At 33.1% G+C, this 13,875-nt stretch overlaps 1 protein-coding gene across 2 annotated transcripts in view; it reads left to right on the forward strand.

The window, feature by feature from the left end:
* LOC114049605 (serine/threonine-protein kinase MRCK alpha) overlaps positions 1 to 13,875 on the forward strand; it is a 410,500-nt gene that overhangs the window by 338,766 nt on the left and 57,859 nt on the right. Inside the window, exon 22 of one of the 2 annotated variants that reach the window (XM_027870865.1) lies at positions 12,692 to 12,811. The exons of the other annotated variant lie outside the window; for it this stretch is intronic. Coding sequence (XP_027726666.1) covers positions 12,692 to 12,811 — 120 coding nt within the window. The remainder of the gene's footprint in view (positions 1 to 12,691; positions 12,812 to 13,875) is intronic. 2 annotated transcript variants of the gene reach the window in all.

Genomic DNA, 13,875 nt, shown 5'->3' on the forward strand with positions numbered 1-13,875 from the left:
AGTGCAATGCAAATGCTAGACATGTATAAAATTACATTGGTAGATAAGTCTCTTTGAATGTCACTATATACTACAAGCTTGGATGTTATTTCAAGAAATTCTTACTATTGTTTTTGAGTATCCAGAATGGGGCATATCTTTGAAATACTGATATTACTTAGTAGTAATTTTGAGTACTTGCCAAGTCAAAGGATCATCTATGAAAAGGGTTAGTATTTGGTAGTTAAACAGCCAAATTACAGAATTAATTATCCTTCACTTAATGGGAATCAGTTAAACATTCAAGTGCCAACCATGACTAAATCAAGAAGACTTCTATTCCTTCCATTTAAATGTATTAAATATACCAGAAAAATGGAGTTGCAAGAAGGTGGTTGGTTTATGGTGGTATTTTATAAGTCTCCTTGTGTATTCATAGTCCAGTGTAGAGCCCTGCTGTGAGCCACCAGCTTGGTCTGTCAAACCTCCTGGTGTTTTTGTACTGTCTTATGCATATGTTCTTTTTTTCCCCTAGAAAAATCATCTGACAAATATGTATGGTTTTGTTTTTAGCATAAAATGTGGCTCTTTTCTCTCTCTCTCTCTCTCTTTATATATATATATATATATGTGTGTGTGTGTGTGTGTGTGTGTATGTATCATTTGCCTGTTAACTAGAATTTTTAAGGATAATTGTGTGTGAGAATTTTTGTAACACATTTTCCTCCTTTCTCTGTTGAAGCGCTCTCCATCCTGTATTCCAGCTAGCAAAGGCAGACGTGTAAGAGATTGTTGTACTTTCCCCATCCCACTCCTGCTTCCCCCATTGCCATCTTTTTTGCCTGTGGTTGCAGAACATTCTATGCTGCATTTTTTGCAATGTTTTATTTACATTACTGCATGTTTTATGCTGCTCTTGCTGCTGCTGCTGCTGCTGTTACTGCTGTGCTTTTATTTTATTGCTTTGAAGTCAAAGCTTTAGGAATGTTCACATGATAGTGTTTCTTTGACCAAACTGCCAGAATGATAAAGGTTTGACTTTCATTTGATGTTGATGTCAAAGGAAAGTTACAATGAAATTATCTTTCAAAATTAGTCAAATAGAGAAGTGTTGAGTTAGCATAGTCAGATTTATAAATGATCTCTTAGATATAAGCATATATTTAGAGATTTCCTAGGGATGCCCAAATTTGGAAGGCTTTCATATATTAAATCAGATTTCCATGAAGAAAAAAAATTAGATTGTTGGATCTCACTTAAAATTATTTATAACCTAGACTAATTTATAACTTTGGTTGTTTAAGAAAGTTACAGCTTCCTAGTTGCTGTTATGAAAGTAATTGATACCCCTTTTGTAATTATATCATGGTATCTATTGACAAAAATAATTTCTGACATCACTCAAGGTTTGGAGTTAAAAGTAGCTTTTGTTTGAGCATTTTTAATAATATTAAAGTAGATGCAGTTCTCTGGAATTCTGGAATTTCAGATGTCAAGATGGTCCTGAGGTAAAAAGAAAAAAAAAATTTTTTTTTTTACTATGTGCTTAAAATGTGTATTTACATAATCTCTTTTCCAATAACTTGGAAGCCCACTGAACACCTACACAAATTACATAACTTTTGTGGGCCTCTTCTGTAAAATTAGAAGGTTAATAAAGTATTCCAAAGTACCATAAGTGAGACCAGCATGTCATTCTCATTTTCAGATTATACAGTGAGCCTTATAACATTATAAAAGACGTTAGTGTTAGACCTAAGAGTTTTAATTGCTAGACTTTTAACCACTAGTACAGTATTCTAGCCACAGTGTTATGCTACTTCTAAGAAGAAAAACAAAATGATTAATAATATGAATATATTGCTCTCAAGTATAAAAAATTGAAAATATTTTTACATGATCACATATCAGAATAGATATAATTTTTACTTAATTTATTTCTGGTGTAATCATAAAACTAAACATTCAGAGAGATTTTATTTTCTGGCTAGTTTTACTATGTGTATTCCTACTAAAAAGTTCCTTACTTACTGTGATGGTCATATATGTGGAAACTTTAGTTATCAAGACCACTGCTATGAATACAAAAGAAAAATAACATCCACAAAACCCATTTACTTTCTTGCTTAGGCATGACTTGAAGGAACCCTTAGTCAAAGCTGATTAATTTAGAAATGTATTTTTCTTTTAGAAAAAAATATCTCATTGCTTATCTAGTTTCCCTTGGAAACCTTGAATATATCATTAGCTAAACAGTAGATTGTGTGGGGGGAGTGGGTGCATGGGATAAAGTTGTTCCTACAAACTATAGTAAAGTTAACGGCTGATACAGGAAATACTAGCCAAAGCTAGAGAATGGCCAAACTGTTCAGTAATTTAGATATATTTAGTGCAGGGGTATATTTGTTTGCATAGCACAGTAATTACTGCTTATATTGATGACAAGCATCAAAAAATAGTTAAATTGTGTCTTGATGCTACGTGTATTGAAGTTGAAAAAGTTTTAAGTACGTGTACATTTTAGATTTGTATTTTAAATGGCTTAAATTTTTAAAACTCAGGGTCTTTAAGGGGAAATTCATTTGTATGGATCCTTTTATCGCTTGCCAGATAATTCAGATATTGCTATATAAGTCAAGTCTACTAGCACTTACTAAGCACCTGTTATATGACTGCTCTGAGAAAACGAAAAGCAAAGAACAGATCCTGCTGTCAAGCAGCTTACAGTCTAATGGAGTGTTTATGTTGTTCTTTCTAACATAATGTTATGCATCCTGTTATTATGGCCATGTCTAACTCTTTATTGCATGCTATTCATACACATATTTTGATGATAATTATTTTATTATATCTTAAATATATTGTGGCATTTAAAAACCAGATCCTTTTAAAATCAGAATGAATAAAGGCATAAAATTCTGCTTAGCAAAATGTTATTAAACAAAAACCTTATAACACTTTTAGGAAATTTATTTTATCCTTTACCAGTTACTTATTTAATATATGCTTAAATGAGCAGAATTCCCAGTGAGCATTTAGGAGGATTATCTGTTAGTGAAGCAGTGATTTTTACAAATAGAACCAATAATTCCACCCCATAGTGATTCTCTTATGACTTCTCTATCAGTTCTACTCCTGTTCTAGCCTCTACTTTACTTCTATTCTACTCTCAGCTCCACGATAAGATTTAGGGATATATCTGACCCACATCCTTTCTGTTTGTACTTGCCTCCCTTCTCTAAACCACCCTTATAGTATTAAAGCTTTCAGAAGGTAAGAAGACACTTCTTAATTGAGTAACCAGGAAGGCAAGTCAATGTATATTCATTCTCCCTGATTCATTTGCCTCCTTCCAAAAATATCTCTATATAAATTAGATCATATTTTAAAGTTTGAACATTTTTAATAAATTACATTGTATTTGCTTCTTAAGTATTTATAGTACAGGAAAAATATTAATAGTACTATTTTCAGTTTGTAATCACAAAAAGAGAAAATCTTAATATGGTTTCTTTGCTTTTAAGAGTTTATCTTTTGAGTATGTTCCTTCATAGTTTATTTACATTGCAGGTAGGAGGAAAAGAGATTATTTTCTTTGCTGTTATCCTAGAACATTCAAAAATGAGACTAGACATTAAAACAGATTTTCATGAAGAGAAACAAAAGTTAGATTGTTGGATCTCAACAACTGTTCATAATCGAGACTGATTTGTAACTGGTTATTGAAGAAAGTTACAGCTTCCCAGTTGCTATTATGAAAATAGTCAGTATTCCTTTTGTAACTATACGAAGGGATCTATTGAAAAAAATAATTTCAGATGTCACTTAAGGTTAAAACTAGCTTCTGGAATATTTGAGCATTTTTAAAATGATAGTTACTGCCAGTAATTTCCAAAAGGCTTCAAAATTAAATGTGGAAAAAATGGTTGTATTGAAAAGGGGGCTTTGTCTTAATCTATTAATTTAAGAGTTTTGTAAATATAATGTGTATTAAAAGTAATAGCAACAGATGAAAATAGATGAAAAAGCATTGTTTTTGTTAAAGATGATAAGTGTTGTACAATAAAATATATCAGAGCACTTGTATAAAAATTCTTAAAATTAGATGTATTTTAAATATCTCTATATTTGTATTTGTTCTCCACTTAAATTATTTTTCTGATAGAAAAAAGCTATATATTCCAGATGACTGGTTTTAATCATGAGTATTATTTACAAGGAGCTAAACTATATAATGTAATAAATTCTTAATGTTTGTTATCTAAAAATCAGACAGTGATTTAAATATGAAGGTACATTTATATTTTGTTGTTATATTCTTAAATTCTGAGGATCAGTAAGTAAAAACTCCCAATAAACAAAAAGAATTTGGTGAATTCCTAGATGACTCTCATCCAGTGGCAGAAAGACAGTGGAATCAATTTCTTAATTGATGAAATAAAAATAATAAAATCCCATTTGGAGCCCTTTCTAATGTCCTTCATTAACTGGTTCTGAAAATTGTCATTTAGATATCATACTTTTTTTTTTTAACATATTTCCACGTTAGTCATGTTGTAAAGAAGAATTAGAACCAATATGAGGGACCACAAGAAAGAAGAAACAAAACAAAACAGAAGGAAAAAAAAAGAGCAAATAGTATGCTTCAATCTGCATTCAGACTCCATAGTTCTTTTTCCTGATGTGGATAGCATTTTCCACCATAAGTCTTTTGGAGTTGTCTTAGAACCTTACATTGCTGAGAAGAGCTAAGTCTATCAAAGTTAGTCAGAGTTAGTCACCAAACAATGTGGCTGTTACTGTGTACAACATTCTCCTGGTTCTGCTCACTTCATCAGCATCAGTTTATTTTTCATAAGTCTTTCTAGGTTTTTCTGAAGTCTGCCTGCTCATCTTTTCTTATAGCGCAATAGTAGTTCATTACATTGATAAAGCACAACTTATTCAGCTGATATCATACGTCTTAAAATATATCTCTACTCAGGAAAAATAACCATCATTTTGGCTTTTAATTAAGGTATTTTTTCCTTACTCTTAATTGATTAAGTCTTAGAAATCTCAAATTGACTTGGTTAGGTTAGAATTAATTTTCAGTATCTCTTTCCTTGAAATCTCTTGCATTAATTAGTAGTAGTTTACTACTCATTATCTTTTTAATACCATTACATTTCATCACATTTCCCTTTTTACTATTTCTTTCTCTATTAGAATCCTTTAAGTTACTTCTATTGATGATGAACCTTCACACTTATTAACTTATTACATCATCGATTCAATTTATTGCTTGTACAAATGATTATAATTTTTTCCCTTAGGATGTGGGACATATTGTTTTTGTTTGATTAACTTAAATGCTAATAATGATTATATTTTCAAGGACCATTGTTTTGGATACTTATAAAGGTACTTTTAAAAAGGAGGATAACTTTCCATTAATCAGTTGCTTTATTACCTTATTACAACTGATTCATTACCTAATTTCTTTAAGTATTTCATGCTAAATCATCTATGGGGTATTTTTTTAAACAGTAAATATTCTGAAAAATGTAAATACAGCAAAATCTAATGAAGTAATTTTGTCAGTCCCAATTACATGAATTATATGTATAGAAAATAAAAGGATAATTTCCCAAATAATTTTTTCATTGCAAGTTTATTTCTGCAGTTGTCTTTCACACTTTTTTATGGGAGATGAGCTTTTGGGGCTACTCTTCCTGAATTTCAAGTATATATTTAATGGTTCATTTTTTTTTTTTTAGTCTGTAAGGTAGTGTTTCAAAATGTCCATATCTGTTTAGCTAATATTCTGAATTTGATTTCATCATTTATCTAAACCATCATAAAAGTTAGAAATATTCATACTTACTTTTTGGTAGTTTCTTTTTATTCTTGGAAAATAATTGAGTTTCACTTACAAAAAAGAAATTAAAAATAAGCTTGAACTTTGAACTTAAACTTTGATCTGAATTGTCTTATTATACAAAACTTAAAACCTAGTATTTAGTTTTTAATATTACTATAATAGTGTTGATGTAGTAATCTTAATAGTTTTGACACTGAGTTATCTTTGACACTGAGTTTTGACACTGAGTTCATTTCATATCTAATGTGAATCTATCTTTGTGACTCTTTTCTGTCATTTTTATTGATGACTAAAAACTAGTCAATAGACAAATGAGTTTTCAGAACTTTTGTTCCTATTCAGATAGCAGTAATACCACATGCAGATCACGAAATATTTTTTATTTTTTTTTAACTCTATAGCTCTTCAGGAGTTGCGGATGTATGTAATCATGAATTAAATTGCAGTAGTATTTTTCCTTTCCCTAGATTCTCACTAACACAGAGGATGTTTAATATGTTGATTGCAGCTATAGTGTCATCATACCACAGGGAGCTACTAGAATAGCAAGGGTCAGAGTTGTAGTATTTCATATTTTTGGTACCCTTTAAAAATTAGCTTCTGTACTAATGTGTTAATCTTTACTCTGCTATTTTGTACAAATGTGGCCTCGTGCAAGTCACTAACCTCTTTGGCCTTGTTTTTTTCCTGTCAAATGAGAGAATCACCTTGCTTGGGACTGTTCTGCTCTAGAACTGTGGGTCCTATATGTCTAATGTTACTTAAGACATTTATGAAGAGGATTCTGCCTCAGAATTACTGGTATTATTGAAGACATGATTATTCAGCTTGGATTAGCTATACTTTTTGCTTTTCCTACTATTTTTCAGGATTTTGGCTAGTGGATAACTGAGAGTTTAAGTGATTTGTCCAGGTTCACATAGCTTGTATTATGAGGGTCTTGAAACCAGGCCTTCCTGGTTTCCAGGCCAGTCTCTATGCAGTCTGCTATATAATAAGGTAAAAAAAAAAAATCCTCTATGCACTACACCCCTTAGATGCCTCAGTAATCACAGAAGGATAAACCCTTACTCATAAACTCATAAATCCATATAGATTTTTTAAAGACAGATGCAGAAGATATAAGAAAGGATAACAAAAACCAAGGATGATCTACCAGCTTATTGATTATCTTAAAACATAACTCATCTTGGCCTAATATTAACTTGGACACACGAAGGGAAGCTGGATGCTTTACTACTTATATTAGGTTACTATTCCCTAACAAACATTTTTGTTTTGTCCTTCACAGTCCAAAGATCATTCTTATTAAAGGGGAAAACAGATGAAAAGAAGAATTAAATTGTATAGCTTGTATCATATATTTTCATTATTCCATCTACCTGTATAGCATTCCTATTTCTTCTTTAATCTTCCTCCTCTAACATACCTCAAAAAACTTTATGGTTGTCTTAAGCAGTGATTGACAGCCTCAGCTTATTTTAGCACTCCTTGCATTAGTATCACAGGAGTGACATACTCATTCTAAAAATTCATCATCGGTTACTTATTTCATCTGTCTTTTGTATCCGTCTTTAAAAAAGCTGTATGGGTTTATGAGCTCCTTGTATGACTCATTGATCTCTTTAGTCAGCTCCCCCTTACCTCTTCATTGGATTCATTTATGCTTGTCTTTTCAGAATCTCATGCTTAAAAGTTTCCCATACCCCTCTTTGGCCTTCTTTCATGTCAAGTCAAGAAACATTTATTAATTACATACCAAAAGCACTGTGCTAAGGACTGAGGATACAAAAAAAAAGCTCTCCCCTCAAAAAAAAAAAAAAAAATCCCCTTTTTTCAGGGACTTCACAGTCTAATTGAGGAGATGACGTGCTAACAACTTTGTACCAATAAGATGTATACAGTTGAAATTGGGTATGTTCTCAGAGGGAAGTGACTAGGAGAACTGGAAAAGACTTCTTGCAGAAAGTAGGACTTTAGCTGTGACTTGAGGGAAGCCAGGGGATAGAGATGAATAGGAACTATATGACTGGCCATTCAAAATACCCAGAGTCTGGAGACAGAATGTTTTGTGGGAGGAACAGTAAGGAAGCCAATGTCACTGGATTGTAGAGTACATGGGTATATAAAGTATTTGCAGAGTGTAAGGCTTTAAAAGTGATTTTATATTTGATCCTGGAAGTAATAGTAAGCCTGTGGAGTTGATTGAATAAGGAGATGACATGGTCAGACCTGTAATTTGTAAAGACTAATTTGACAACTGAATGGAAAATGGACTGGAATTGGGGAATCTACTGGAGGCAAGAGGTTTAACCAGAAGCCTATTGCCATAGTCCTGGAATGAGATGATAAATGAGAGCCTTTGCCAGTAATTCATAGGATAGTATTAAAATAGGAAGAAAAGTCATAATGCTTATGAGGTAAGTTCCTCTGTTTTTAGCAAAGTAAGAGAGCAAGTAGGCCCATTCACTAACTGGGGTACTACAGAAAAATAGTAGCTCCTTGTAGGAAGAAGAATACCAAGGAAGTTCCACATCACTGATATCTTCATGCTGGGTTTATGATATTTCCCCAACTTATAATCTCTTTCGTCTTTTAATCAGGTTGTTTGTTGTAAAATCCCATCAGAATATTACTGAATATATCTTACTCTGGTATGTGATATTATCCTAATGTATCCTTTTATAACATTTTGAAAAATATTCTATTAATTGATATAAAATATTAAAATATTCTAATATTTGAAAAAATATTCTAAAATATTGCTGTGTTTTATTCACAAGTCATATTCCCTACAAGTCTTAGTGATACCTATGAGGCTTAGTTTACTTTCTTGTATCAAGGTCTCTGGTTTACTTTGGTCTTTAACCTTCTTCTTTGTATTTGTAGAACAGTGTCTGAGGCCTTGAGTGTTGTTACTTCTCCTCTTTGAATATTGGCTTCTATGAATTCCTTGGCTTTCCCACTGATTCTTCCTGTGTCTTATCTTTTAGTTGCCTTGGTATTGTGTAAAGATGCATTTCTGCATTCCTCTCCATTTTCAGTTTAATAATTATAAGATTATTTCTCCCTCTCAGAATCTCTGTTTGAAGGTGCCTCAAAAGCCACCTAGCCTTAAGCTATGCCTGGCTTTAAATAACACCCCCAACAAGTAGTCACTCATCCTTTGTTTGAAAACTACAAGGAAGAGGAACCTGTAGCCTTGTAAGGCATCCCATTCCACTTTTGGATAGCTCTAGTCTAGTTATTAAGAAATTGACTCTTTTTAATTGAACTAAATTTACCTCTGTACCTTCCTCCATTACTCTTAGTTCTTTTCTTCTGAGAGCAAGCAAAAGTCTAATTCTTCTTCTACATTATAGTCTTTCAAAAACTTGTAAATAATTATCACATTTCCCCTGCACACATGACTTCTTTTTTGAAGACTAAACGCCCTCATTTCTTTTAGTTGGCTCTCATATAATGTGAATTTGATGTCCTTCACATCTTCATCTCCTTATTCTGTATACTCAATAGCTCATCAATATCCTTCCTCAAATGTGGTGCCCAGAACCAAACACAGTACTCCAGATGTCATCTGACCATGATAAAGACTATCAGAACTATCACCTCCCAAGTCCTAGATACTAGGCGTTCCTTAACGTAGCATAAGATTGCATAACATTTCTTGTCTGCCATATTGCACAATAGACACATTGACCTTTTGGTACCTCTTAATCTTTTTCTAAAGTAAACAACTGTCTAACCACATCTTGTACTTGGGAAGTTGTTATTTTTGAATGCAGGTATAAGACATTGCTATAAAATTGATTCCTATAAAATTTCATTTTATTAGATTTGGCTCTGCTTCCAATCCATGTTTTCCACCAAGAAAATCCCTTTAGTAATTATAAAGTCTCTTTATTGCCCACCTCCAACAAATGTATGATCCAGAAAGAAGCTGTTAGGTTTAAATTTGAATTCCAGTTTTTTATTCTTCTGAAAGGTGTTGAATGAATGAATTAAGAAGCATTTATTAAGTGCTCTGGGAATAAAAATAGGAAAGGGTGGCAATCCCTGCCTTCAGGGAATTTACATTCTCATAGGGGTAGATAATACCTTATGAGATGGTGGCCAGGAAAGGTTGTTTTAATTTGGGAATTCTTTGGAGTGGTACAGTAGTGCAATGTTGATTTGACTACCATTTTCAGATTAGGAAATAAAAAGATTAAGATATCATATAGGCAAGAGGGAGAAAAACAGCTGGAATGAAAATGAACATGCATGCATGGTCCAAGGGAACTGGACCATAAACTACATGACTTAGCTCCTCTCCAGCATAGTCTGTAGAAGTCCATTTGGAAGATGGAGCAGGAGCACCATCAACAGTAGAATGAAAAAAATGATTTGGTTGAAGAAGTATGATCCCAAGAGGTTTAGACCTGAGCCACTTAGCTACTTACAGACTAGGTCTCTTGAGGTCCAGTTTGCAAGACTATAGCTCTGGCAGCTTAATATGTATTTGTTGTATTAAATTGAATGTACTTCATCACAAGCCATGTAGTTAGGGAATGAGAAGATTGAATAGTTTATAGAATCTGGAAGTTGAGTAGCTTCCAAATTATTAATTTATTCAACAGACTTTGGTTAAGCAATTACTCTCTGAATTGCATTGTACTAGATCATGTGAGGAATATTGAAAAAAGATGGCTTTTGTCTTTAAGATGTTGCATTGTGGGGCAACTAGGTGGTGCAGTAGAGAGAGCACCAGCCCTGAAGTCAGGAGGTCCTGAGTTCAAATCTGGCCTTAGACCAAACACTTGACACTTACTAACTGTGTGACCCTGGGCAAGTCACTTAACCCCAATTGCCTTAAAAAAGAAAAAAAAAATGTTTCAAAAAAAGATGTCGCATTGTAATTGGGAAGACAAGACAAATATACAAGTAATAACTGGAGAATATAAGGAAATTTTAAAAAAAAAACAGCATAGCTAACAAAGAGCGAGGGAAGTTAGTGCAAATTGTTATTAGGGATGTACTGTTAGAGAAGATCAGATAGTGTCTTAAGGAAGTGATGTACATACTTTAGCATAAAAGAGGTAAAAAAAAAAAAAAATAGCAGTAAGGAGACCAGCCTACATAGTATAAAAGAATATTAGTAGAGGAAAGAGAAAAGTCTGGAGAAGGATCAGGAAGCAGAGGGAAGATAATTTGTAGAGGAGTTGGAGCCCTGGATTAAAGAATTGATTCAATAAGTGATGGGAAGACATTGTAGTTTCTTAAAGGTATCTTCATACCTCAGTATTTGAACAACTGGTGATTTCATTTGTGTTGGTATTCCCTTCTCTGACGCAAATTGCAGCTCTTAAATGACTTATTATAAGGTCTTTGAGAATTGTCTTGACCAAAAAAATCATCACTCTTGGACTAATCTGGTAGGGAGCCTCTTTGAAATTTGCTAGACTATGGGGGCAGCTAGGTGGTACAGTGGATAGAGCACTGGTCCTGAAGTCAGGAGGACCTGAGTTCAAATCCAGCCTCAGACACACAACACTTACTAGCAGTGTGACCTTGGGCAAGTCACTTAACCCCACTGCCTGGACAAAAAACAAAATTTGCTAGACTAGTCCTTTGATTTTAGACTTAGGTATTGTGACTAGGCGTGTACCCAAAATCTTTTCAATTTAGTAAGGGACTTGATAGAGTTTATCTTTTGATTTCAGTGCCTTTGAAAACACAGGATCACCACACCAGGCTGAGATATCAGAGTAGGACTTTAGTAAAGGTCCTCAAAGGTCTTCATAATTTGGCGCAGTTATTTTGAATTAATGTGACTTTCTGGGATGTCAGCAACACCATACTCAAAGTACCAAAAATCAATTTCAAAGCATGTTTTTGTTATTCACACTACTATGTGTGTCAGTGTAGATAATCGGGCATTACCTATATGTTATGCTTTGGACATAGTGATGTTAAAGTACGTCACAAAAATCATCTAAAGAAAAATATATTCCAGTGTTCAAAAAAAGATCTACACATAAGTTGAAGCTTGCTTTTAAGTTGCTTTTAGCTAAAGGCAGAGACGTGAATTGAAAAAGTTTACAAATCTCAGGTATAGCATTTTGCTTTAGACTTCATTAATCATATTTATCGCTCAACCCTAGATCAATCAATTTTCATTCTTTCAGGTTCTTTTATCGTCATAAGAGACTGCCCTAAAATTAATCTTTATTATGTAAATATGTAATTTTCATTTTTTGAATTTATTCCTGATAAGTTGAAAAAATAAGTAAACCATAAAAATCATAATATAAATTTATCCCCTAGAGGGTTTTATACACTGAGCTTCAACCCAAAGCATTATTGTCATTTGCTAAAGTTCTTAAGTAATGCATCTTTTGCTACCAGTGCCAACAATTCTGCTGCTACAGAATGAACACTGTTTGAACTAGGAGCCACCAGAGATGTTGGTTGGGTTTCTGTGTTTAAGATGTAGTACAGTATCCAATTTTCAGTGCATTTCTTTATTACATATTCTGCATTTGTTCATAAGCTAAATTCCTTTAGGTGTCAGCAAAAATTCTATGTGGGATATCCATATAGACAATGCAGTAGTAATACTGAAACTAAAAAATCAGTGGTACCAGTTGCAAAACCACCTGCTCAACTGGTGGACTTCACATGCTTATTTATTACAAATTTAGAGTTATGGTTATATTTTCTGAAACATCCCTAACAAATACTAAACTTATAGTTTTGTTGTCATTTCTTAAGAAACACTATCATGATCATGACTTAATATTGCTAAGAGCAATGAATTGTTAAAAGTGACTTCTTGGGTTTTTTTTTCCCCCTGACTTGTTTTCCTAGATTGATTCAGTTGAGAACTTTACGTTGTCTAACCCTACTTCACGGGATGAGGAGGTCAAGTCTCACCTCCAGTCAAGGTCCAGGTCTCCTTCCACAGCTAGTGACATTGAACCAATTGAGGTACCTCTCTGGGGCTGTTCTGCTCCCTGACCTTTAACTTGTGACCAGAAACAGTAAATCAATCCCATTACAAAAAAGTGAAGTTTATCTCTTTATTTTACCTATGCTATATAGCACAGCAAAGACATTTAGACTTTGTAGTCTAATATAATTATCACTTGTACAGATAGGTGGGAAAAATCAAATAAGGTAATTGCCCCTCAAGACAAATCCTCCCAAATCAGCTGTATTTTAACTAACCATAGTTTAGCAATATTACGTGTGACAGGATGAAAAATTGAGGAAGTTGGTAGGAACATTCATCAGATACCAGTGCTATATAGTATGATTCTCAAGTGAAATTTTCACACTTTCGTTTTAACTTTTGAAATTTCAGCTCGAACTCAATCGTGCATATAATTAAGTCTTTTAAATGCAGTTACCAAGTCACTCCCGGCTATAAAGTACTCATTTCTGACTAGAATAGTCAACCAACATGAATCTGTTTCTTGTCCTTGTTCCAGTAATGCAGAAAACAGCTGCAGTAGTTCCTGATGTGACTAGAGGGTTTTATTGAGCCAGCCAGTTGACTCTTTTTACTAAAATCAATTCTTTAATAAGTTAAAAAAAAAAAAGCATAGGTCACACCTTTGTCTATGTTACTGAAACTGAAAGATGCACCTATCACTTGCTTATCTTAATCCTCTCCTGTCTTCTCTTGCTAATTCAAGTAGGATTTTATTCTGTGGTTCCAGGGTTGGATTTAGAGTTCTAGTAAGAAAAGAATAAATTTGGGAAACTATACAATATATGTATTGTAGCCATGCCTTAGCCCTGATACATAACCTTAATAAAGGTTTTGTGAAAGCTTTGTAAAACAATAAATAATCCAGGGTTTCTGTTATTTGGCTTATAATGTTAGCATATTTTTTCACTAGTGTTTTACGTATTTCTATAATTAATGTAGTGTCCCACTTTCAGCTTTTTATATATTAAATTCTGATCTGGGTTCAAAATATTTCCCCAGATAGTTTCTGATTAAAACCAATTGAAACTAAATTGAGGTTAACTCCAGAATAGAAGGT

Source organism: Vombatus ursinus, unplaced genomic scaffold, assembly GCF_900497805.2.
Source record: "Vombatus ursinus unplaced genomic scaffold, bare-nosed wombat genome assembly UNPS02014798.1, whole genome shotgun sequence".
NCBI lineage: Eukaryota > Metazoa > Chordata > Mammalia > Diprotodontia > Vombatidae > Vombatus > Vombatus ursinus.